This window comes from Fundulus heteroclitus, chromosome 18, assembly GCF_011125445.2.
Source record: "Fundulus heteroclitus isolate FHET01 chromosome 18, MU-UCD_Fhet_4.1, whole genome shotgun sequence".
NCBI lineage: Eukaryota > Metazoa > Chordata > Actinopteri > Cyprinodontiformes > Fundulidae > Fundulus > Fundulus heteroclitus.
The window spans coordinates 8200633-8227898 of NC_046378.1; the positions used below are offsets into that span (position 1 = coordinate 8200633).

The following is a 27266-nucleotide window of genomic DNA, read 5'->3' on the forward strand; positions in this document are numbered from 1 at the left end:
ATTTTGTGTGTGTGAGTGTGTGTGTGTGAGTGAATGAGAAGCAGAGAGTAGGGGAGAAAGATACCATCTGGGGCTGAAACAGAAAACACAGTCACCATGATGATGACGTTAAAAATCACCATGTCCTTCTTCTTTGTCTCCCCAGGCGTTGACCGCCGTTCCAATCAGCATCAGCCGAGGCACTAGGTTAATCCTCGTTGCTTCAGACACACGCAAACAACAGAGAAGGGAGAGAGAGAGAGAGAGAGAGAGAGAGAGAGAGAGAGAGAGAGAGACCATTATGAGGCCTGTTGAGTGTTGACTGCTCCTGTGTGGTTCCGTGATGGGCTAATTCTCCCTGTCAGATGCAAAGAAGCTGCTACTTGGAGACTATTGTGAGACTGATTTTTGACGTCAGAGCCCGTAAAGCTCGGGTTCATGAGTTCACAGCGACAGTTTGATCTGCTTCCTGCACCTGAGAAGGTCACGAGCGGCCACCTTGAGCTGCATTCAAGGGAGGCAACGTTCGGAAACATCGCCGTTTAGAAGATAAAAAGGTTAACACGCACACAGTCCCTGTTTAAGGAGACAGCACTAGGAGTGCAACTAAGGATAGGAATGGACTCAGGTAATAATTACAAGGACAATTAATAAGTCTAAAAGTGTACACATCCCTACCGATTTGCCGGTATTTTTGTGAAATAATAAAAATAAGGTGACAAATGATTTCAAAATGTTTTCCGTTCTGTCATGAGACATGTTTCTTGTTCAGTTTACCCGAAAAACAAATTGCTTAGAGGAAAAACGTAAAACAGATTAAAAAAAAAAAAGCAGCTACGACGTGGTTGTACCTTTTTTATTTGTCAGTGTGCACACCCATGTAGAAAAACTTTATGTGCTCCGTTTGATCAATTTAGTCTTCTTGGTTCATGCCCTAGATAGTTCATAAGTGTTGGTCAGGAGAAGTAAAAAAAAAAAAAAAAAAAAAGATAAAAATACCTGTAACCTTACACTCACTAGGGATGCGTGATTTTACAGAAAATCAAAATAGCAATGTTCTTTCAACCAAAATTGGGACTGGGATTTTTATTTTATATTCCTGTGCATTAATTGCAAGCAACAATTATTTCCTATGGACATACATATACAAAACTGCAAATAAAAGCTAAATAAAATGAACAAATAGCGTTTTTATTTCTTTTGCCGAATACTTGACATGTGTAAAACATAATATCTAAGTAACTAAGAAGCACACAGACTGAAGTTGCATTGTTTTGTCATACAGTCATTGTGAAGGGCCCTGTTGTGGTTTTTTTGTAAGTGTTGAAACAGGTTAGATGTGTGTCCCCTCGTTGTTTTATCTTCAGCTCGTCATGTTCGACAGAAAACCTCAGACCGCACACAGTTACCATTCATTAAACCAAAGTGTTCCCAGTGTCATTTTCATGGCCTCCAATGCTCTCTTATCCAGAGTCTATTGTCGCAGTTGGGTGGAAAAGCGCTTCCTTCTAGCTTGCTTGAATCGATCTGCCTGCAAGCTGCAACTCTCTCTTCCCTTCAGTCGTAGCAAACCCAGTTTAAGTGTATTACCACCATGCAAAAAGCTGGTGTGAGACAGGACGTGTCTTGTTAAATGTTACGTGACCAAAAGTTGCATGCCTCTGTGATTTGGAAATTGCAGTTTTTTGTTGTTTATTTTTGAGACTATACTGCAAATGCAATTAATTATACAGCCCTGATATTGAGAAATCTGACAGTTACCACACCTCTGCCTACAACACAAGGTACAGCTACCAGAATGTGAATCCAGCAGGTACAAAAGGCCTTCATCATGGAATCACACAGACCTGATCTTTCATACTGCAGCGGTGATCTGTGTGACCACACGGGTCAATTAATGCTTTTCAGATAAAAGATTGTATTCTGCCCCTAATGAGAAAATCTAAATTCCTAATGGTGGTGTATGAACCACATGCAACAAACCAGGGCTAACTTTCATACCTCATTTGAAGTCATGAGTTTAGGTCTAGCAGTTGCTAATTCAATGACCGTGTGAGACACAGGAAATTTAAGGCTTTATGTGTTTTGGTAACTTAGACTTTTTGCTCTGTCCAGTGTTACGCAGTATGAAAGTACCCCTAGATGAATCCAGAACTAAATTAGAATAAGGGCACGCATGAATAGGGGTGACATCAAAATCCAATAGGTTTGGAGAACATTTGCGAGGCACTCCTACCAAAGAGAAGCTGAAATTAAATCAAAAGCTGCACGTTTGAGAAACGTGAAGACTTATGTCATTAGGTTATGTTGTTTTTATTTCATATATTTTCCCCTGAGAAAATGCCTTTAATTGGAGGTTGTATACAGTTAAGGGGGGAAAACATTTATTTCATACTCATACGTTTGAAGAGATGGCTTTTCTTTTGAGCCATTTTATATTGATTGTAGTTAAAAATGTTCAAAGTAAAATAAGTATATAAAATGCATGTTTTCTACTAGATCCTGAGATAATTTAGGGGTTCCAAGGCTGCAACTAAAAGGAAAACCATCTGAAATTGTTTGAAGGTTCTTAAGGAGGGAAGCCGCCTCACCGCAAGACGGTCCTGGGTTCAAATCCAGGCTGGGGCCTTTCTGCTTGGAGTTTGTGTGTTTTCCCAGTTTCTCCCAGGTTCTTTGGTTTCGTCTTACAGTACAAAACATGTCAGCTGGACTAACTGGAGGTTCTCTTGTGCTCTTTCTTGTGCAGTTGCATGGCTGTTTGACTGCGTATTACAGAGGAACAAGGTGTTCCAGCTTTCATCTAGAACAATAACTTGGTCATTGTGATCCTGACCTCATTTCAAACAAAATCTACATTCCTGATTATGATGAATGTTCAACATGTGACAAACTTATCCCTCATTTGAAGCCATGGGTAGAAGGTTGTTAATTTAATGACTGTGAGACACTGAGAAATTTCAGTCCAATGCAATAAAGTTACTGACTTTTTTGCTGATATTTGCTTTCCAGGCAAGTTGATTTCAGTCTTGAAACATAAACAGTGAAGACTTAAGTTCTACTTGTCATGCAGACAAAAGACACAGGAAGACGAGTAAAAAAGAAAAGTTTTTATTTTTTCCTATAAGAACAAGCTCTTTTTGGGGGGATTGGGTGTGAAGGAAATTTTGGAGATAAAAGCAGCTGAGGAATAGGGCGGAGTCGATTAGACCAAGGACTGGGGCTAAAACCTGGATTTATGCTAATGCTCCCATTGGGTCCCATGCAGGAAGTACGACGGGCGCCTGTTGCATCACTTCCAGGACATCAGGAGAGAGGAACCGCTTGTCCACCACCACCTCGTAGACGTACTCTGAGAACCAGTCGTCGGTCATGATGAGGTAACCTACGGAGAATGAGGGGAAGCTCTTTAGTCTGAAGAAAAACAAGTTTCCAAAATAAAAAAAAAGACAAACCAAACCCGAGTCCAACTCAGGTTGAACAATAACACTACGGAAACTCAAAAATCAGATCCTCTGATCAGTGAAACTAAACCCAAAAAGCTACCAGGGGGTACCAGCCACCGTCATCTTTGGAAGTTGTGACAGAAGCAAGAAGACAAAACGTCATTATTGGTAAGGTATCTACAAAAAATATATAAAAAATAGAAGCAAAAAAGCTTTTAAAGCTTAGGCTACGTTCACACTCCGTGGAAATGTGACCCAAATTCGGCTTTTTCATGGCAGCGTGAACGGCCCAATTCCGATCTTCTCACCCCCTCCAAAAAAAGAAATTTGATTTGTGCCACTTCCACATGTGGAACTAATTCGGATACATATTCAGATATTTTTCCAGAGAGTCCGCAATCTGGACGGTCATGTCGTATTTCATCTGTCTTTTACGTCACTGTGCGGGATCTCACTGTAGAGCCACACACAGTAGTAGCCGTTAGCGCTCCATAAAAAAAAACATTATTAGCTGTGCTGCTTTCTTCATCTTGCTGTGATGTGGTCTTTTCGGCTTGTTGGCTCCTGTAACTCAACAGCTTTTTAATAAGTAGAAGAGATGCTGGCCGGTATCAGTGTTTTTTTTTTTAACCTTTATTGAGCACTTCTAGAAACAATCACATTCACCATTACTTCTGTAAACGGCGCACTGCTGTGTGACGTCTCCTCCTGTTATCTGTGGTTGCGGGTCACTTTGCGGTCTTGAACCGTTCAGACAAAAGTCTGATGGCGGTCACATTTAATAGTAGTATGAACGGCCACCTCAAATAAAAAAAATAAATAAATCTGATTTCAGCAAAAGAAATAAAAAAAAGTCGGAAGTGAGCATCATAAACAGTTTGAACGTAGCCTTAGTCTGGTCAGTCTGTAATCTCTTTTTAGACATTTTATCCAACACTGTGTAAAAACCTTTTTAAAGCTACCCGTCCTGTCAAGGGTGGCCAAGTCAGCTATTCCTTTAGGCTGCTACAACAGAGGGCTAGACTTGTCTCCTCCTGATTTCACTTGTTCTCCATTTCATATTTTTTGCAGTACTGGCTGTTTTGTTTTTCATATTATACCAAAAGATGTCAGTTCATACAGTCTTTAGGGACGTTTCGTTGAACTGACCCAGAGATGACTTCAACAGACACCAGGAAGACTGACGGCCGTAGAGCAAAGTGCTGCGTTTTAGTCTTTTCAGCTTTCAACCTCTGACGGTCACGGAACAGACTGGATTTGGAAATGCTGGCAGCCTTTTGGAGATCTCAGTGTAGTGTCTAGATTCTTTAAGACAGAGGTTCTCAACCTCTTTTACTGAGAGGCCCCCCTTTCTTATACCAACAGCAATCCAGCTCACACCATTGTATGTGAGACACGAGAGCTCATGCTTGGCCATATAGTCGTCCCGCCAACGCCAAAGAGAAAACTCTTGAAAAGCAACAAATACTCTATTGGATTATTTAAAAAAAAAAAAAAAAAAAAAAAAATAGCTGCCTTATTCTTTTAGATTTTTACTTCTAACATACTTAATTTCCATCAAGACGGGAAAGCGAGGAATAGAGTAAGAATAGGATGGAAATCCAGCCAAATGATCTCATTAGTGCATTCCTCAAGACTTCCTGCATATGCCTGTACTCCTCCCAAACTATGTCCCCGTGTTTTCTTATGTAAAGCTACCAACACGAGATCCACGATAAACTCTTGTATTAGCTCTGTTTAAACTTCTGTTATGGTAGTAGGTGCTTAAGTCTAAACAAAAGACCATAATCGCTGTGTTTTTTTAAATTAAACATATTAAAAGATCTCGGCCAAGCAAACCTGCAACAAGCAGATTTGACTGAATGTTTTTCCTGGTTATGTTTTGATCTCCATCTGCATGGACGAGTTGACCCATTATCTCGTTCATGAGCTTCTCATTAGAGCACAGCTCAGTTAGCATGGGTATGCCGAATCATGGGAACGTTACGCAACACTTCTTAACATAGTCCTGCACAGACAGATTCATCTTTCGCCTCGAAGCAAGTGAACCAAAGTTACACCTATTCTAAAAGAAGAAATGACATTAATTAAGCCATTTATCATTTTCTTTCTTTCAGTGCATGCGGGAGGCTTAAAGAGGCAAAGCAGTTCAGGGTAACATATTTATGACTTGTGCATGCCAATTTTATTTTTTATAGCTACACTGTTGTTTCAACAGACACGAGGGACCAGCACCCTCATGAGCCAACACTGCCTCCCCCTTCAGTGCAGTGTGCTCTCAGCACTCCTGGTATCAAACCCTTCACTCTGTCAAGTTACTACAATCAGCGGTTTGGTGAGCTGCTCCATATTCCATGTTATTCACATTTGGACATTAAATATACTAAGAAAAACAGATAACATAAAAGCCCTGAAACTGTATGATGTGATTGATGGTTTTCTTTTTATTAAAGGCTCAAGCACTGATGTACTGAATGAACGAAATAAAGTAGGAATGATTGTTTTTAATAAAGTACATGTGTTGGACAGGCTGAAAAGAAGAAGTATGTTTTGAACGTGTTCAGTAAAGGCTGTGGGGCAATCTTGGGTTTGACCAGTAAAAGTTGAAAGAAGGGTGAAGGATGACTCGAAGAGGAAGAAACCCGCTGGTTGTCACAAAGCTGTCCGAAAAAAGACAAAGTAGCCGGTTTGTCACAAACCAGGCTGAAAAAGGGGAAGGGCCTGTTGGCTGTGCTGATCGCTCCCTGTGACAACGATAACGGGGACTTTTTGGAGCTTTACAAATTCCTAACGGTTCTCAAAAGACAATGTGAGATGATTTGGATGTTCAGTGCTCAGTTCTCATCACAGAAGACACGTTACACGGAGCAGAAGAAAAGAAGAAAGAAGACCCAAGACAGAAGTAAGAAGATCAACAGGCTAAAGGATGACCACGGAAACCCTAGTCTCTGAGAACCGTTGAGTCCAATGCCCTTTCTCCGCGTTTCCTCCACAATTCGGGGCCAATGATCTACAAACTGTTAAGAATTGCCGCTGTGGTTTTGAACTGGTCGATGAAAACAACCTGAATGTTCCAGAGATGGGAGTCTCACCCACCGGATGTCAGAGCTGATGCTGAAACAAGTTGTCGAGCCAAAAAGGATGAACCTCAGCCCATGGTGTCGGGACGGTGACTCAAGCTGTGAGCCTTTGTGGGCAGGACATCATCTGGACATCGGAGTGTTGCAATTAAGAGGAGAAAAGTTCATCTCATCAACTCCTTCACCCAGAAATCAGAGACACTTTGAGATTCAATCTGCAGTTTGGGTCAGTCTGCTCCTCTGAATAAAAAAAGCCTCTCCTGAACATATTAGTAATCAGCCTTAGATAAGAATTAGGAAGTTGGTTTAATTTTAATTTGTGATTTCTGTAGTTGATTAATAATGCTGTTACTAATTCCCTTCTAAAGCGCACCAATTAAAGAAGCATATAAAATTCTATTAGAAGTTGTGGACATTCAATTATTGAGTAAACATTTAATGAGTCCTTTAATGACTGTAAAACAGACATGGTGCATGGTTTTCAAATCGTTTAGGAGGTCATAAAAGGTTGCCTGTAGTAGAAGTTTAATAAACACCCCCATTAGGGACTTTTGAGTCACTAAAAATTAACCAATCCAGTAACAAGTGCTGTTGTGTAAAAGTAGGAGCCACTGTTAACTAGGGAGGTGGACAGGAAATAGGTGGCCTCAGGCTACTAGGTTGCCCAACTTGTCTACTGAAAGGGTGGGGCCCTAGGAGGGAGGTGGTTAGTAGATTGGTCGGTCATGTCCTACTTATCTAGCTAAAAAGGTCTCACAGGAACTCTAAGCAGGGTAATACTCGTTAGATTCAGAGGTCTATGGAAACCTAGCTAGTATGAGCTTAAACCCAAAATAGAGAAGCATGGCGGAGGGGGTTTAGTTCAAGTCTGACAACAGCAGCTCTCACTGAGAAGAAAGCTTAACAAAAGCTCAGCTTTATTTCTAAATATACCTTTATTGGAATAGGGGAACACAACCTGGAAACTGCTGCATTCGTGTTAAAAAAAAACTCAATTCAACTGGCTTTTCCTCTCCTGCTTTGTAACAGTCTCTTCCCATGTGCTCTGAGTTGAGTAAACACTCCCACTGTCAAGTACACTTATCAAGGACGTCAGGGCAACTGCAAGAATGTGGCACAGTTCAAAACAATGCATCAAGATCGCATGTGTTGCGTATTGACGTTCTTCCAAGTGCGCACGTCTTCGTATGGCGTGTTGCCTGGTTCCCGCTGCGGTATTCCCGTGAGCTGGGGGGAGCTTCCTGGAACCCACATGTTGGGTGGCATGATGTGTGTGGAAATGTTGGGTGTTATTTGCCTTTAGGCTGACAGAGCAAAGGACAGATTGATGCAGCAGAAGCTGAAAGAGTGTAAAACAGCTGTCTCAAATTTCACATGAAAGAAAAGCCATCAGAGTCACAGGAATACACTTTCCATCGTTGGGTTTTAAAAGGACAGTAACAATACTTAATATCTGGGTAGCAGCCCCAGCAACTAACACCACATGATACATAAAGTCTGACTTTTTACACTCCTGTTTGCTTGGCAAAGAGTGTAGCACAGAAACAAAACATCTGGGTGTATTTCATTTCTAACAGCCCAATATCTGGGATACTAAGATACTTAGAGATGTAGCGTCCCATTGGTTCTAAATAAAGATAAATAAAAGGTTGAGGTCAAATTATTCCACATTGAAATGGGACACCCCTTTCAAATGTTTTAAGTCCATCAATTGTCACTGCCTGCTTCAACATTAAAGTGTGTTTTGCCCAAAGCATTGACATTGGTGCACAATGCCACAGTTGCAATCATGCAGCCCTCTCGCTGCGTAATATAAAGTATACAAGCAGCTGTCAGCACAAAGAAACAGAAATATACCTCAAGCAAAAAAACACCTCAACATGGATATTACGAGCAATTTTTCAAGATTCAACACAAAATGTGGCTTTGAAGAATTGTTCAAGCCTTCCCTGATCTTCTGCAAATGTGATTCAGAGTCAAACACCGGCTTCTGGCAGAGTTTCTGAGCACCACAACTCATGTGCAAAGGGCTGGAGGTCCTTTTTTAAATCTCACCAGAGGTTTTCAGTAGAGCTAAAGTCAGGTGGCTAAGATGACCTCTCTAGTATCTTCCAGAACAAAGCCTTCAGAGAGCTCAAGATGCCGACGTGAACCATTGTCCTGTTTGAGGATCCAATGAGAGCCAAGATTTGGTTTTCTCACACATTGACATATGCTCCAAAATTTCCTGCTACATCTTGTCAGATGCAGCAAAATAGCCATCGGAGTATCACTGAGACAGCGGCTTGCTTCATTGTTGGCATGGTGTTATTTTTGGCGGATATTTCTACTTTTGTTTTAATGTAGCCAATAAACTTAAATTGCTTTTAGGGTCAAACAATTTTAGGTGTAATTGTGTTTTTTTTTTAATCTTAATGACCCAATCTAATTGAAAGGTTAATGCAATAGAAAAACTGGCTGTTCGGATATTAAAAACATTTTTACCCAAGAATATATCAAATAATAAATGCTTGAGTGGTCAGTAAAGTAGAGAGGATCCATGAAAATGCAGTCCAGCAGTTTGCAGTAATGAAAGTCATTTATATAGAGAATGGGAATCCACTTCTACAGACTTTTGTTGTCAAAACATAAACCCCCCATTGCATTTTAAAGATATATTATTATCACATATTAATAGCAAGAAGTAATTTATAATTTTCACTGAAGAAAAAGTACATTTTCTTCTTAATTTAAAATGTCTTTCTTGTTGCCTTAAAAGAAAGTGATCATTCAAAAGCATTTGACTTCTGAAAGTTAAGTATAAAACATTTGATAACGGAGCAGTTTTCTGCTGGGAAACCTCAGTTCTTCCCATCCATGAAGATGCTCCGTTAAAGAGGTCAATTTAAACAAACATAAGTTTAGACCAGGGCTGCACAATAACAAAGAAATTATGCAATGGCGGTAAATATTGTGATGATGCTCTAAAAGCATATTTGGGTCCCTCCTCTCCTTTCCTTTATAGCATCAGTCCTTCCAGCTTGTTCTGTGACCTTCAGCATCGTAAGCTGTGTCGTCTGTGACACCGCGGAGACTCTGTCCATCAGACTGAATTTTAAAATGACATGCAGAGTGAAGACTCTTGATACTTGGGATATTTTAGCCAACAACTGCTGCACTGCAGCCCTTTGTGACAGTAACACCGAGCACACTGATACTTTAATGCTGAAATATTCACAATATCTTGTTAGGCCCTTGTCCAGAACATACATCCATGCCCTGTCCAATAGGAATCCAGATGGGCCCACTGTCTGAGGTAACAGACTGGGATTGAGCTCAGACCATAGAGGTTCTGGCCCCAAACCCAAAGGAGGCATGGGACCTGCTGCCAGCAGCACAGAGCTGAACACAAAGGGACGTCCACAGAGGTTCTGAGCCCACTCACCCATGACTCATGGCCTGCTTTGGGGAAATGAGGGGGGACTTGCACGGCAGGTGGTGCTAAGGTCCCAGTGTTGTAGCTGTAATGACAACAGCACAACGTGAAAGTTAAAATAAAGGAGTCGACACCTCCTTGCCTACTTAAAAGGAAATGATGGCAGGCCTTCAAATTAGGTGCAGGGACAGATAACTGGGGGAGAATAACGGCGACGGATTGGAAACATACTTGAAGGCAAATGAAGCCTCTCTGTCGAAAGCCTTCATCCCGCATTAACATCATCTTCTTGTGTTTACTTATCAACAGAGTAGGACCGGAGGACCGGGAGGAAATTAAGCCACCCTCCTTATCTGTCAGGATAATTTCAGGCTCAGATACAAGATATATTTAATGTTTGAGGCTGGTGCTCGGCCAAATGTTCTCTTTAACACGTAAAATAAAACCCAGGGGCGGGTGTAGCCAAGTATCTGTCTAAAGCTGTGCAGAAATGAGTTGTGGAGAGAGGAGCCATTATAGCACCTGACAGTTTAAAGAAGGGGGAACAGAAAGTTAAATCTCCCATGAGAGACCCCCCTTCTCCCTGTAACCTCTCCCTCCTTCCCCTCTACCACTAAAAATCTGACTTCTACCCCTCCCTTGTTCCTAAATCACCACCAAATCTGCACGCTTTTGTTTTCGCTTCAGTCTCAGCCTGGACTACTTGTTATTTGGCCCCTTCTTTCCAGGAAAACCATATTTCCCCACATGAATTCCACTTCTCAAAGTTTCTTTCTCAATAACTTCATTAATTTAGCGGCAGATGGGTGTGTGTGTGTGTGTTTGTGTTTGGCAGTCTCTCAGCTGCTGGTGTTTATGGATAAGATCTGTGTGATATAAATCTGATTTGATGGAGGGGCTTTCGCATGTTTTCTCAATAGCCGCCAAGGTTTGTGGGGTCGACCAAATGCTGTGGGTGCAGTTTTGTGCCTAGAGGTGTTAGACATTTAATGTGTGCCTTAGCCATCCATGTATAGCTGACCTGATGTACTTTATACGTCCTGAGGCTTGTTGAGACCGTAGATGGAGCTAAGAGCTATTGGGGGTTGACAAAAACCTCAGGAACAGGTATGAACATTAGATGGACTGGTACCAGAGCTCTGGGCTGCTGGGTGGAGAACCTGCTGCTTTTGTGAGAGCTGCTGCATTAAAAAAAAAAAAAAAAAAAGTTCAACTTGTCTTATTTGTTCTCACACTCCTCTACTTAGAAAGACTAAATCATTTAGTTTGTGTCTTTTCTAGTATTGTATTGATTTACTGCCACCAGTAAGGTCTCTTTTTTTTTTTTTACAAACAAGAAAATTGCTTTAAAGACATTTAAGAGACCGAATTATATTAAGCAATTATATAATTATAATTACTATAATTATAATCCGGTCTTAAAATAAAGCTTCGGTTCACCGTTTGTGTTGACTTAAGGATTAACTAGATAATTGTGCTGTGTAACTAGACTGAGACAAATTGACTTGAAAAACAAACATGCACCATAAAACGTCAGACTGACTCTCAGTGCGAGCCGACACAGTTGATTACAGATGTATAAAGAAGCATCAACACGGGGGAATTAAGGCACAAAGGCGCACTGAACAAAAAAAAGAAAGGAACTAAGCCAGTGCACAAATTCTGATATATATTGGTTAAAGGTACCTCAAGTTGTACATAAAAACAGGTTTTCTATATCTCCTTTTTAAAGAACCACATCACCTTCAGTTTTGCAAAAGCTGGTTTAAAACTTAAATCTAGATGCATATTAAAAAGGAGGCCTGGCAATGAGTTTGGATTTGTTGAATCGCTTCCTGCTTTGACCACAAATTACTCCTGAATTACCCGTAGATGGGGGTAATTATCAGAATGGTGGTGTGTATGCTTCCAGCGGTCTCCTTTCCCACAGAAAAAAAAAACTGTTTATCTTTGGCTCCATGCACAAAGATGCAAAAAAAAAAAAAAAAAAAAAAAAGAGTTTTGACATATTCTTGGTCAACCTTGGATGATGCATCAAAGATGCAAACATGCTAGTTATGGAGGAGGAGCTGCATGAGCAGCTGCTGACTGAATGAGGAATCACGGACGTGCTTAGAACCGGACACAGAGCTGCAGAAAAATTAGCCGAGCAGGCCTAGAACCCACCTGTAGTCATCAACCACACCACCGCGGTCTTTGGACATTAAGGTGGGTCATTTACATCTGCAAGTACATATGCAGCATGCACCACAACACATAACACACTGCTGTGTGTTTGTTTATGGCAGTCTCCAAAGCAACATCTCTAAATCTAACTGTAGCAGGGTGCTGGCAGCGGACATCGTTCCATGCAGGCAACAACCTTCTGCGTAACCCGCCTGTCTGGCATCTGAGGTGCATGTCTGAGATTGAGCTGCTACTTACATTTTTTAGGATTTTTATATGAATTAAATGGGTTTTTTTTCCACATAAATGATTATTCTAAACAATATTTTTTTTCTTTCAGAGGTAAAAAATACTTATAAAAAAAACAGCACAGTGTAACTTTTAGCCACTAGGGGCGCTAGACCTGTAACTTCCTAGTTTAGTGCCCCTAAGGGCCACTGGCAACACGGCACTGTCGCAAAATGAGACCGTCTCCCTCCGTGTTTTGGAATCTGATAGCAGACCACTCTGGACCAGCAGATTACTTGAAAGTAAGGCATCCCGGACGGAGCATCAATATGCTAGCCTCGTGAGACCATCCTGACCTCGCGAGCTTTCAAGGTTTCACTCGCAGATCAGTCTGGCCACTTTCCGTTAAAGAAAGTTTGGAGCCGTTCACCAAACGAACGTCCAATCAGCATTGGCTTTGAGGCGGGTTGAGGTGTGACGCAACGAGAAGCGACAGTTCAGTCTAAAGAACATGGCGGCTTCAGCCGATGAAACTAGCGTTAGCGTGGCTATTGCACAAGTTTTATCGGAATTACAGAGTATTTCTTTGCTGAGCTAACGAGCCTTTACCTGCAGCAGCAAGAGTAGCTTAGCTTGTGGTTGTGTTTTCGTCTTCGCTCTGTTAGTACGTCATATGCTTCGCTCATCTGATGATCTGTTTATTTGGCCCGTCTATCACCAACATAGGCCAATCAGCTAACCAGTATTTTCGCCCCTTCCCAAAATTACTTCAACGGAAGGTTTCCAGATGGATATGCGAAGCAAATCTATCTGGCGGCGTCAGGTTATCAATATGCGGCAAGAGACTGTTTTTGTCTGGACAGCGTTTTTCCCTTAAATGAAATACCCATTTGAAAACTGCTTTTTGCATTTCCTGACCTTATTTTTTCCAATGTTAGAATTTGTTGGATGAGACGAAAGATTCCAGCAGAAACCCGCTAGGGTGCAAATACTTTTCTACAGCCCTGTTAGGTTTCTTGTTGCACCTTTGCTCCTGGAGATCGTGAAGAAACATCAAGTGAGTTTCTACGTTTCAAGAGGTGTCCTACGCCTAGGTCAGCACATGAATTGTGGATTTTTAGATTTCCTGTTCCTAAATACAACTTCCAAAGCAACATTAAACAATCCTTCATCTGTGGCATAATGCGCGTGCCTCTTGTGTAATGTAGCTGATCCAACTTGCCGTGATTTCTTTACAAAATAAATCCAACACAACTTAGCATTTGTTGGTTTGTTTGTTATTACCTAAAGTGGTCCAAATGCACCGGAACAGAAACGGCTCCTTCTAATCCCGTTTTTAATTGAATTCATATAAACAACAGAGGTATGAGTCACCGTCGGACCGGACGGCTTTGCTGGAAAATGTGATCCCCAGACCGCGTCCAGGTGAAAGGAGGCGTTTCCGTTTCCAACAGCCAACAAGTCAGCATCACAATTTGCTGAGGGTCCATCAAGAGTTTTGGGGTTTTACCTTTGTTCCCACGGTCGTCGCCCCAGGAGTTTTCCACCCGCCATTTTTCATAACCTTCTTTCCCGTCCTGAGGGGAGAGAGAGGACAGGAGACAGACAGGGGGGTAGGGGGGGGAGATAAGAGTCAGAAGTGGAGACACAAGGAAAGAGAATGACCTGACAGCTGGGGTTACTTACAATGGAGGAAATTGACAGAATTATGAAAAACTGCAGCAGATTAGAGGAGAGTAAACAAACAGCAGAGCCCTGGGAAATTCTTGAATGTGTGTATCCCTTGTGGTTAGTCAGTGCTGTGCGTATGATTTTGTCACGTTCCTGTAGTGTAGGTTTGTGGGTGTGCACCTTGTCCGTAACTGCAGTGAGGATCATGGCGTGCGTCATGAGGGAGTCGCCGTAGATCAGTCTCTCCGCCTTGGAAAGGTTCTTTACAGACACCCCGAACACCAGCTCGTGGTTGAACCTGCAGAGGAACCAGGAGCACTTAGGGGTTTGAACTACGCTAATATTATCCTTTCATAAGATCATCTTAAAAGTAATCCTAGAAACTATTTTCGTAGGATTAAAAGGAAAGGCTAAAAGCACAAGCCTGGGTCCTCAGATTAGCTAGCTCATAGTTGTTTCTCCTCATCTTCAGCATGTCTGACGAAATTGAGCAACGTCGGGCATCGTGTCCAGGCACAGAAACAGATCTGTCTGACAGAGGAACTTCAGCAGAGATCAGGCCAGACGTTCGGCACCACGCAGGTTTAGTGCAGCGGGGAAATTTAAGCCTGGCGCCAGCGACTCAGACAGATGAGCGGTTTCCTCAGAGGAGGGATCGACACCTTATAGTCTTGCAAATTCATTCATACCCTAATTTGTCCCCTTACAACTACAAAACTAAGTATTTTTTATTTGGATTCTGTGTGCCAATGCAGATTTGTTAAATTATGCTAGAAATACACATGATAATCAACATATTAACCTACTGATAGGTGGCGTTCACTTATTCTCAGCCCCCTTTGATACGATACCCCCAAAATAAAACCCAGTGCAACCAGTTATATACTTAAACTTAAATGCAGCTTTTCTGTGAAGATCTTTGAGGATTTGTTCAAAAAACAACCAACTTCATGAAGACTAAGAAACCCACCATCAGATCAGGGATGAGGTTGTGGAGAAGTGCGATGATCCAAACACAGAGGAAGTACGGCAAGCCTGCAAACCTACCAGGACATGGCCATTCAGCTAAAGTGATATTCAGATTCATAAGAGCAGCAAGGAGGCTATGGTAACTCTGGAGGAGCTGCAGAGATCCGCAGCTCAGATGAAAGAATCTGTGGGCAGGAAAACTATCAGTCCTGTACTCCATGAATCTGGTCTTCTTGGAAAGGTAGGAAGAAGAAAACCGTCGTTAGGAGAAAGCCATAGGAAGGCCTGTTTGCTCCAAAAATAAAACACCTGGGGAAACATGCTTTGTGTGGCAGAAGACTACGACTGAACATCGCCCTAAACACACAAAGTTCATGGTGAAACGTGGCGGCTGCAGCATCAAGCTGATTCGAGTTTTGCTCCACTCACATGAACACGAAGAACAAACCAGTTTGGGATCCAACAAAGTTTTCTGGTAGCATAAAGCTAAACCATGAGGTTCTTATATTGGAAAACAAAGGCATCTCCTAATGCCCTCGCTAAACCTCTCTGGACTGATTTTAACTGGACTGAAGGGAACTTTATTTTAATCTGAAAGGTCAACTGTGATCGAGAGACAAACCTGGATTACATCTTTAAGCTACCATCTTAACCACTTAATTGTAAATGAACAAAAACCCCTGAAAAATACTCACACATTCATGTCATTAATGCCCAGCTTGCTGTGGAAATGTTTTCCGACGTCACACCCAAACCACACGGCCTGAGAGAAGTGGAAAGACATATTTTACAATTTCCACAGTCCAAAGTTTACAAACATCTGTGGCTGCAGTCGGGTCCGTTCGTTCCCACGGACCTCTCCGTCCTTGATGGAGTCGGCCGCGGCCTTCTTCAGCAGCTGGATGGGCTGGTTGTTGTACAGAGTGCTGCGGCCTCCGACCATGTTCCCCAGGAACTCCACACTGTACAGCTTCCCGTAAGGGTTCTGTGGTCGGGGGTCATTTACGAGGCAGACCTGAGGAACCGCACGAGTTTAGAGACTCAACAAGTTCGCTTTGCAAGAATGTAACCCGTGTTTGTGTGGTCTGTCTGATGTGGTGCGTACTTTGTCCTGGATGTTGTAAAGGGGTTTCACGTGTTCCCTGTAGAACTCCTGGGGGGTGAGGGGTCCCATGCGGTGGAAGTTCTTGTCCTTGTCCCTGTACTCCCAGCAGATGGTGTCAGGTGGGCTGCCTAGACAAACGCTGGCCACACGAAACACCTGCACAGACAGCGGGAACATCAACCCCCAACCATACAACTTCGTCATGTCCGTTTGCTAACAGCTAGCGTTTAGCTCGGGCTAATTACGTAACAGGATTATGTGGAAATTAGGGCTGCACAATTAATCGCATTTTCAATATAATCACAATTTTAAAAAAAAAACGCAATTTCCAAATCGCAGAGGTCTGCAATTTTTGGCTATGTAACAATTAGTGAATCAGACGCGTCCTTTAGGTGTGGGTAACATGTTTAAACTGGGTTTGTCTCCACATGGAAGGGAAGAGAGATGCAGCAGTGAGATAATTTTATTACTTGTATTAAAGTTTATATATTCATACTGTTTTACCAGAAACTTTCAGGGAGCTCTCTATAGCATTAAGTACGGGTCTATCAGTTTAATACATAGACTTGTTTGTTGGTTGCACTTTGCACTTTATGTTCAACAAGGATTGATGTCCAAATCAATTAAAAGCTGTTCTCTTGAATAATATTCTGATTAATAAAAACATTAAAGTTCTTGTTTTAAATAGTCCTTGTTTACAAACATCTTTATCTAGAGGCCATATTTGTTGCTTGTGGTTAATGCAGAGAAATGTCAGAATCAATTCGCAATTTTTGGTTGAAATACATCGTTGGCAGAACGCAATCATTTCTGCTCCGAGTTGAGACGCAGTGGCTCTTTTAGCCCCTAATCTGCACAGCGATGAAACAGATTGATTTGCTGTTTGTATATGTTTAAAGGACATAATAAATTAAACTAAAAAACAAAAAAAAAAACGCATTAAATTGCAATATCAAGATAAAAAAAATTAGATTTTCCAAAATCGTCCAGCCCTAGTGGAAATATTTAGCAGGCGTCAAGTCAGAATGAATATTTTTGCCGGTAAAAAACCCCCCCAAAACAAACAAAAAAAAAAAAAAACATGCTTGGCCGGTTGATTTTTACATCTACATCATTTCGGACACTGCAAACACCGCTTGACAAAATTTCCCGTTGCAATTTAAATTGCAAATCCAATTTATTCCCCACCAAGATGGTTATCCGCTCGGTGGCACTAAAATTAAATATACTAAAATTAAAAGCAAAGCTTAAATATTTCAAGTTTGTTTTTCCTTTTTGTCCGAATGTTTCAGGTGCTTCAGCCATGGTTTTTCACCCAGAACCCACCATCCTGACAGTTATTGCCCCTTTTGTCCACTTTTCCCACTCTACATTTTCCCTCCCATTAATCTCTTCACCCCTCGCCCTCCCTCCCATGTGTTTGCCTGCGGAGGAGAAGTACAGACAGAGTTCCTGTGGGCTAAATAGAGCTGTTTGGACTGGGTCGTCTGTCAATCTGGCCCTTCTATCCTCTGATATAGTTATCTCTGGAATTTCCCCCTTTTTGCTTTTCCCCTTCCCCGGTCTTCTGCTCGCCTCTCTCTGAACCCAACACATGACTTTTCCAGCTAGATACCGTAAAGAATGAAGAGGAAGACTGAGATGCATAGCGGTAGCCTAATGAGAAGCCAATTGACCTTGGAGTGTTGATTCCACACAAAAAACAAACAAAAACACAACAGATGCATATTTGCGCTGCAGCACAACCTAATACTATAATGCGTTTTCTAATTGTGCAAGTTAAATAATGACGAGATTAGCGTTTTTAAAAAGCGGACTCTTTTTAAATTCCTAACTAAGTAATCCTCCCAAAAATGCACAAAGGAGTAGTGAAATTTAGCCCCGGCTTACTCAAACAAACACTTGCCTTTTTCAGCACTGCAAAGCGTGAAGTCACTAAAAGAACAGACACGAACCAAAATACACAGATGTACTGAGTCAACAAAGGCCTCTCCACCGCCTTGATGTCGGTTCAGAACCGTTGTTTATATTGCCTTATGGGCCAGACTGAAGCCAAAGTGTCCGTCTTCTTGCCTGTCCCTTGACCTCTGCCTTTATTCCTACGCCATCTTTCATTGCCAGTACTTTCTTCTTGGAAATGGTCAACCTTCTCATTAATTTAAATCTCTTTAGCTGAAATTACTTCTGCGGCTGTTTTGGGATTATTATCTACCAGCTTTGAACTTTCATCTCTCCAAAAGAGCTCCAGTTCAGTCCAACTGGATTTTGATTATTTGTGAATATTGGTGATCATCAATTAGATTTAAGGGAGTTTGACACCCTTGATTTAGACCAGAGCATCTTCACAAATGTCCCAGTAAAACTTCAGTCTTCGAGCGCCAACCTCCAGCAAGTTTTGGATGTGTCCCAAGTCCAACACACCTGCTTGTCTGAATGATGCCTTCTTTGGCCAACATTTTACTTTAGGTGGATGGCCGTGTCTTGGTAGGTATAAAATCTTGCAATGCTCTTAATTTTCAGAGGATGGATTCTGCCATGGGATTTTTTTTTTAAAGCTTGGGTTAATGTTTAATGGAGTACAGCATAAGTTCCAGGATTTTTGCAAATGTCTGCCCCCTCTGGCGACAAGTTGAAACTACACCAGTGTTGTGCACGCGCACAGACGAGGCGTAATGTCTACTGAGGTAAGAAAGCAATAAATATAAAATTTAGCCTGTGTTCTCTCACTAAAGCATTGATTACGACAGAGACTCAACAGAGTAGCCATGTGAACGAGAACGCGCAGCGCGTCACACCCAACATGCACGGCTTGAGGAGTTGTCCCAAATTACTCACTAATGAATTGACAAATCCAGCCTATAGAGGCAACTAAGGTATAAAAGAGGATGACTAATTTTACACATTGGGCAACTGTAAGGGTATGTATGGGAATGAAAAATTAATAATATTTAACTTCAAAACTTGGACTATGCACCTTTAATAACCTGACACGACTAAACCTCTGGGTGCTTCACAGAACAGCTGGATTTAATATTGATGTCAAACTATACACAGGGGAACCCTTTTAACCAAATACGTGAAAGCAATCGGTGGAGTTGGACTTCTTTATTTTATTTTTTTGGCCATCAGTATACAGGTATAAAGAACTATATACAAACGCAGGCCACACTTTTGAGATTTTTATTTGTTATAAAAAAGGTACAAGACCATGAGTAGTTCTCTCTCGTCTCCACTATTATGAACTACTTTGTGTCGATCTAAAACGGTTAGAGGTGAAAACACAATAAAGCGTAATGTGGTGTCGATCAAGTACTTTGGCTGGGCGCCCTATTTAAGGTCAGCCTTGTGGCCACTCATCACACCTAGTAAGGTAAATAGAGGGGGTGTGAGTGCGAGGCAGGGCTGACAGAGAGAGACCTTAGAAAATAAACAGCCATGGTGACATGTGAGCAGGACCAATATTGGACCACCTGTCGCATCACTGACAGACAGATATGAGTGACACCAGAAAAAAAAAAAAAAGAAAAGACAGAAGAGGGAGAGACAGGTATCGAAAAAGCAGTAACAACAACTTGTTTCTATTTGGCTTTTGGTTTGTTTCCATCGTGGCTGCGCTGTTAGCCGATGTTAGGTAAAATTAAACGATTCAAGAGTCAAAGATGTCAGGCAGAATGAATAAATATCCTGAATCAGCAACATTATTCACAATGACTCAAGTCAAAGTCATGTACTCCATTTATTCCACATTATTTATCAAACGTGTACTCATTAAAATCTTAATGTTCTTAGCATCTGAACTGAGAACAGAGCAAGACCACCCATTTCATGCTTATTGTGAGGAGATTTGTTAATGTGCGACCTTTTGTTTTAATTCAGCATTTCAATGAAAATCCACCCCAGGTCTGTCACAGTTACCTTGCATGTCTAGCTCTAAACAATGACCGCTGACTGCACGCCATTGACGCCAACTGTGGCCAAAGTCTGATAAGATCTGTTTCCAGTGTTTACTGGCTGGCTGACACCCGCCTTACATATTTATATGCCGTGTGTGACCAAAACAAACAGGTCATCTGAAGTTAGGAGTGAAACCACCCATAAACACCAGACAAGGAATGAGTGACACGGTGCAGTGACACACCCCACAACCACAACCACAACCACGCACACACTTACTGGCACTAATGAAAACCAACATCGTTTTAAAGCCTTGAAAAGAAATGTATCTTTTATTGTGGTAGCATATTCTTGCAGAGATATTTTAGAAGCGACCCAAACCTTCAGCCTGGTTACGGACATTTAGTTGGAGAGAAACAAAAAACTATTTCAAGAAATAAAGATTTAACAAAATTACTGGAGGCACATAATTGGCGCTAGAGCTGTTAATACAGCCGCTTTGCACCAGCATAGCAGCTCTTAGTCGTTTTTCTCCTAGATTTCGCAACGTCGGGGCATTCAGAGATTTATTTATGTATTTCTCTGATCTCTATCTTGTCCAGAGTCACTGGTCTGGGTCTAACCACACAGGTTTCCCTTAGGATCCTTTTGTGTCTGATGAATCATTTCTGTGCTCATATGGTCATATTGTTTGAAACAACCAATGATAATTCAGTTCATTTTCCTGGCAGAGTCTACCACATTATTATTATTATTATTATTGCATGTAACCCAACGGGGTTTCCAGGGCTTGTCAAAGCTAAACAGGTCCACAGTATCATAGATCCTCCACTGTACCTAAAAATGTGAAAGGAGGTGCTTTCCCACAGAATCTTCCTGTATTTTACACCAAACCCACCTGAAGTGTTTGTTTCTAAAAAGCTCAATCTCACGGAAAGCAGACATCAAGAACAACATGGCACAACTTGTCACAGAACCTGAGTCACTTGGCACCATTGAAAGCTACCATATTTTCCGGACTACAAGTTGCTCTGCAATATATAGATATATAATAAAGAGGAGAAAAACGCAAGTCGCACCGGACTGTCTGCATTTATTTAGACATTTATTTCACACAATCCAAGAATAAAAACTGACATTTAATCTGGTAAACCAACTTGTTAAATTACATAGCTCGATCCACAGCCGGCTAAATAACATGGAACATGCCTGGGAGGTTGGATGGAAATTAGCAACTCCAACCATCAAGGTTTTATGCGGCGCATTTCAGCAACGGCCCGTTACGCTGAAAGTTGTAAAAATTACGTCTAAATTAGACGTAAGCGTAACGGTCCTACGTGCTAACCTAACAGCACGACACAGATGTTTCAGAGCAACATAAAGCTCACGTGCATCAGCAAAATTGTAACCCGGCTAGACAACAGACCTGTAAGCTAGCGCTAGCTGTTAGTTTTACAGGCATCCCAATAAGGTTCTGTCACTGTCTGGGCCCTTTGAGCTGCACCACGTAACGCTCCCCTTCGTGAATGTATACTGAAACAGCAAAACAACATACAAACATGTTCAGTCTTGTTGTCTATATGTTAATGTTTCAATAAATTTTTAAGTGGTACAGGAGCAGGATAGTATAGCAAGCCCTCTTGTGGCTATAGATGGTACTCCTTGGTTCATACTGGTTAATATGATATATAAGTCGCACCTGAATGTCATTTGCAGGATCGGCCAAGCTACGAAAAAATAAATAAATAAACTACGACTTATAGTCCGAAAAATACGGTAAAGGACACATCAAGCTGATGTGTGCAGAACAGATTTCTGGGCTGTTTTAGCTAAGTACATTTTGTCATGTGACTCCACTCCTATTGCAGCTTCATTGGCTCCTGGTTTATTATAGAGTTAATTTCAGCATCTTAGTTTTGACTTAGAGAGCTCTGCATGGACAGACACTGATGTACATCTTTGAACAATTATAACCCTACACCCCTATTAGGGCTCTGAGGTCAGTGATCAAGATCTGCTGACCGTCCCCCACACCTAATTGAAGACTAAGAGAGACAGGGCTTTCTCTTCTGTGGCTCCCAGACTGAGATCAGCAGACTCAGTGGTTTCTTTTAAACAGGAGCTAAAAATATACATTTTTAAATCTGCTTTTGTTTAATTTTTGTCTGCATGTTCTTTAGCATGGTGCTTTTGGAGGCTCTTATTTAAGTTTGTGGTGTTGAATTTACCAACCTTATCACCCCCTAGCAACTTACGCATTGCAGGTGCTGCATGTCGCAGTCGGACTTGTTGGCGTATCAAGTCTGAAATGTCTCCAAATAGCAGACTTGGCTCGGTCCGGCACCTGCTCCATGTTGCTCTGTTTGCTTATGACTAGCTGCTGTTTGTGTTCTGCATAACCACCGTTGCAAACATAGAATAGAAGTGACTAGATCGCCGTGATTGTATCGCTGTGTATGATATTAAAATAAGAAAAATTACTGGATCGGAATGAATCATCCGATTCAGCTAATTAGTCAATATTGGAGCCGATATCCAATCCCGGTATCGGATCGGTGCATTTCTAATTAATCATTTAACATTAAAACCTTACCTTTAAAGGTTATTAAACCTTTAGTTAATTAATTAAAGGTCATATTCAACTTTTTTCACGGAAACTCCAACTCAAACATTTTATTACCAATCCCCTCCTCCTTAGGATGGACACCCACAGAGGGAGCAGTCGGGAGGGGCTAACGTTGTGCCGTCACTTGTTCGCCTCGCTATCTCATCCAACATAAGGAAAACTGATAAAGGCACAATGGTAGAGCGAACAAGAAGGTCCAAAGCTTGGCTTTACTTTTCAAAAGATAGTAGTCAACAACACACGCTGCCATTACAGCTTTGCTAGCAAAGACGGGAACATAAATAAATACAAAAAGATGCAGAGTGTTCGACCGGCTGAGTGCAACAAGCTCTGCCTCTGAGTCAGATACAGCAGGTATACATGTACGCAGCAAACACATGAAGAATTGACATAAGTTTGCATTCATTCTTGCAATTAATATGTTTTAATCATGATGTTTAAAACAAACAAGAAATATGTATATGTGTAGGCTATAAATTCTTCGCACATTTAATATGGGGCTTCTAAACGGTTCAAAAGGGCAATGTCTGGTATTTTGGACAGAGCAGCTTCTTTAGTAATATATACAATTATACAACAGACTTTTTATTTAAGTTCATTTTAAACGTCTTGTCTGTCATTTGTTTTTTCACCCTTTTGTTTGATAAAAAAAAAAAGGAATCAACAAGGATATTGATAAAGTACCAGATCGATAAAGGAGTATCATTAAGAGTAGTAGTACCGATAAATCCTCAACCATACCCATCCCTTCTGCTGCAGATCGCCAACGTTGAGCTTTGCTAGTTCTTTGTCTGATTTATTTTAAAAAGCATTAAGTTAATAAATTCTGAGTCAGATGTATTTTATTGGAATTGTTATGGGGACCAATTAACTGTGCCTGCAATATTAAGAACAACTGGATTGCTTTTTTTTTTTAGATTATGTTATTGCGATAAAATGAATTGATAAAAACTGTTTAGGGCTTTAGACATCTTTACCAATAAATGTAGCTTGACTGTGTACATGTCCCTTTTTTCAGTATTTCTTTGTGCTCAGCTTTAAAGTAAAACTTTACCCAAAAAGTCACATTTTTATTAATAACCAACAAAAAAATACAACAACCACAAAAGCAAGCCTGTTGAGTGACGTCTGAAGCTTCTTAGAAAAAAAAAAAAAAAAAGGGAGGTAATTTGTTGTTGTACACATGGTGGGCAGCAAACTTCAGGGTTAAAAAGCATTCTCCCAAAACTGGATGTCAAAATGAGGTAAACCGTGCTCCTAATTGCTCCTCTGAAATCAACGTATAACCATTGTCTAGAAGCTGGACTTGTGAGTATAAGCAAATGACACCATGCAAACAGTTTGGGTAAAACTGAAAGAGCTTTTGATTAAACTTCCATGTTTTGTAAACATTCAACACATGTGGTCATTGTTAAATCCCAGCCACGGTGCGGAGAAAGTCGTAAAAAAAACCCAGAGCCGACCGCTGGGGCTCCGGCGGCCTGAAACACACGCAGGAACCCACCCACATGCAACAACAAATGAACGGGGGTCGACGGGCCGCGGCACCGGGGCCTCTGAGCAACAGAGGGCGGCTGCTCTGTGGGCTGATGGCCGTCCCATAAATTAAGACCCGTCTCGGGAATCGTACTCTGCACCTTCAGAGCCGATTCCATGACGCAATGGAGCACAGCGAGGCTACGATGCTGGCGTGAGGAACATCATCTGTGTATTTCTTTACATGTGTGAAGTACAGCCTCCATGTATAGTTTCCAGTGATCCCCTCCCCCCCACCCTTTTCAGCATATGTTGACTCTTTGTAAAGGGATTGAAGTTAGACTCTGAGACCATCAGTCACCATCTGAGCCTCAACGATACCGTCATCATTTCTACACAGGAGCGTTGCCATAATTCAGATCCAGAGTCTTTTGCCGAGGTTCTTTGATTGAGGACGCCCCGACCGGCCGCGACAATAAGAGCAGGTTCTCGACACGCAGATATATTCATTATGGTCCGGCGAGCAGCGAGTCTGCTAAGTGGAAGCAGAGACGGCGGCCCCCCGTCGGCTGTCACGGCGGTGTGCGCGGGGCCGGCGTGACGAAGGCCAGGGCACCATCACAGCCGCCGCATAGGCCAGTTGGACAGCATCACTTCCACGCACATCAAAGTAGCTCTGACAAGACGCTTTGATCCTCGGTAAAACACATGTGAGCAAGCAGAGGTAAAACCAGCAACCCCCCCCCCCCATCCGACTTGCAGGAGAAAATTAAGGCCAGCGGATTGAGGAATACAAAAGGGAGCAGGTGGTGCGCACAGATTAGGACTGCAGGGCAGGAATTTCATCCAGTGTAAGAATCATGAGTTAGTTTGTAAACCTAATTAACGAGCAACTGACAGATGTGTTTTTACTAAGGAGGCAGAGGAGAGAAAGTTTCTCCCTTACCTACGGAGATCCAGAGGTTTGTGCTGAATGTTGGTTGAAAGCTGATTATAACTGGCTGAGCTGATGCGGAAAACACGCTGCTGCTGCTGCTGCTGCTGAAAGCAAAACTAAACGCTACTGCAACAATCACTTTTCAAATCTCTTCGGGGCTTTTAATTACTTAATTTTACTAGCCCCGTTATCCTTTTTTTTTTTAAATGAACAATTTTATAAGATGAAAAACAATTCATTTGCTTTGAGAAAATGCAAAAGCAAAAATGACCTTTGTGATTTCATTAAATCTGCATTTACTCTTATCAGGTGACATTCAATTTAAAAAAGCTTTTTCAAAAAAAGTGAAAAGACATGTTATAATTCAGATTGTAATCTAAATACCCTTAAATAAGAAAGAGGAATAAAAAAGTGGTTTGCGTTTTCAGTACCTTTAAATCTATACCACTTTATCTCATCTCCAGGGAGGTTCCACTCATTTGGTTCTAACTGTATAGTAAAAGTAGATTAAAGCGACGCACTGCAATCATCACAGCATCACTTTGACGGATATTGCCGCCGCTTGGATACCATTCCTGGTGGGCTGTGAGAGTTTCTGTGTCATAGCTTTAAATCTCTGCTTGCAAATAATCTGTTTGGCACCTTAGAAGCTGCTACACATTTGGATCAGACAGAAACACGGCGGCAGTGAGGGAACTGTGGGTTACCTGCCAATCCTATCGCCAGAGCAATATTTAATGATACCGTGCAGCTTTAAACAAACCCAACAGAAACGTGCAGTTTTTTCCTCCACCTGGGCTACTTTGTGGCAGCGCCTGTGCTCGGTTCGTTCTTCCAACGGCGGCGAATCCCGCGTGGCCATCAGCCGCGGCCGGGCTGCGTTTCTCCCTAAACAAACCGGCCGCAGGTGGACAAACAGCCGCCGCGGCGCCCGGGGGACCCGTCTGTTGCGCAACACGCGCAGCCCACGCGCGCATCTGTGTATGCGGTGATGAAGAGGGCACCGATGAAGGTGCGGGTGGGTGCAAACAACTGTTTAAACAAGCGAGCGGTCAGCAGCACAATGCAAGCTAACAGCTGACGACAAAAGGCTGTTGAGCCAGGCCTCCGCACTGCGTCGACGGACCGGCTTCACACACACACACACACACACACACACACACACACACACACACACGGGAAGAGGGAATTAGGCGCTAAACGGACGGCGTACACGCTGCGGGGCACCTGACACGTGTGACGCTCGTGGCACATGTGTTTGTTTACACACACACACACACACACACACACACACAGATGAATTGTGTTGCACTGGGCTTTGCTGTGCGGCGACACATCACTGACTGTTCCATAAACAAGATCCCTATCGTCCCCAGTTACTCGCTTAGGACATGACGTATGCACTTTAAGGCTCAAAGCTCAAGGCATGCATCTGCACAGAGAAAAGCAGCTGCCACCGTTCAACCAAATGCTAATAAACTCACTAAATATTGACTCTGTTACAGCAGCGGAGAAAAGTGACACACGGAGGTGTTCATCTAGATCATTCTTGATGAAACTTGGTCAACTTTTCCTCTCCCGTTTAGATTGTATAGCTTAAAAGGTTTTTGGGTCTCAAACAGTTTTCAGGTCTATTTTAACCCAACCTCTCGCACTAACCTCGCCCTGCAGTCACAGAGGAACTCAACTACACGAGTTAAAGCTTTGCGTTGTTTGACGGCTCCCTCTGCTGGTTAAAATGGAACAATTCAGTCTAAAATCTATTCCCCGTTTCAAGCAGGAAAAATCTGAATAGCCCGATTTGCAACAAATTGATTGCGTTTTCTGAATTCTTCCTCTTTTCCGTTCCCAGCAAACTGCTACCAATAAATGAAGGATAAGCTGGAACCAAGGAGCTCAACTCACTGGCCTTGAATTGTTTTCTGTCCGTCTAGTTTCCAGAGGTTTGGCAATCAAACCGTCACGCTCTACACGAAGCCTTGCGTGGTAAAAAAAAAAATAAAAAAAAATTAAACACCATTAAAATCACTTACAGAATCAATCAGCCGCTTCATAGTGAATTCTGAACTTTGAGCTGCAATTTCAATGCCTGTAAAACTATGTGGCGTCTCACTGAAGGCAGCGAGGCTTCATTGATCCACATGGACCATCATGCACTGCGGCCTGTCTCTGCTTTGACAAAGACACAAGTACGTGTTTTAGGGCCGAGGCCTTCTAACTCCTCTCTAAGGGTTATGGGAACATTTGGCTCTCAGGCGGACCGTTTACAGCCAGTAT

At 42.0% G+C, this 27266-nt stretch overlaps 1 protein-coding gene across 1 annotated transcript in view; it reads right to left on the reverse strand.

The window, feature by feature from the left end:
* Positions 1–3067: 3067 nt before the first annotated feature.
* Positions 3068–27266, reverse strand: part of blmh (bleomycin hydrolase) — a 34140-nt gene continuing 9941 nt past the window's right edge. The window contains exons 7-12 of the mRNA XM_036149837.1: positions 16057–16212; positions 15808–15966; positions 15647–15714; positions 14163–14280; positions 13822–13888; positions 3068–3361 (exon numbers count right to left, since the gene is read on the reverse strand). Of these exons, the coding sequence (XP_036005730.1) occupies positions 3213–3361; positions 13822–13888; positions 14163–14280; positions 15647–15714; positions 15808–15966; positions 16057–16212 (717 nt within the window). The 3' untranslated portion in view covers positions 3068–3212. The remainder of the gene's footprint in view (positions 3362–13821; positions 13889–14162; positions 14281–15646; positions 15715–15807; positions 15967–16056; positions 16213–27266) is intronic.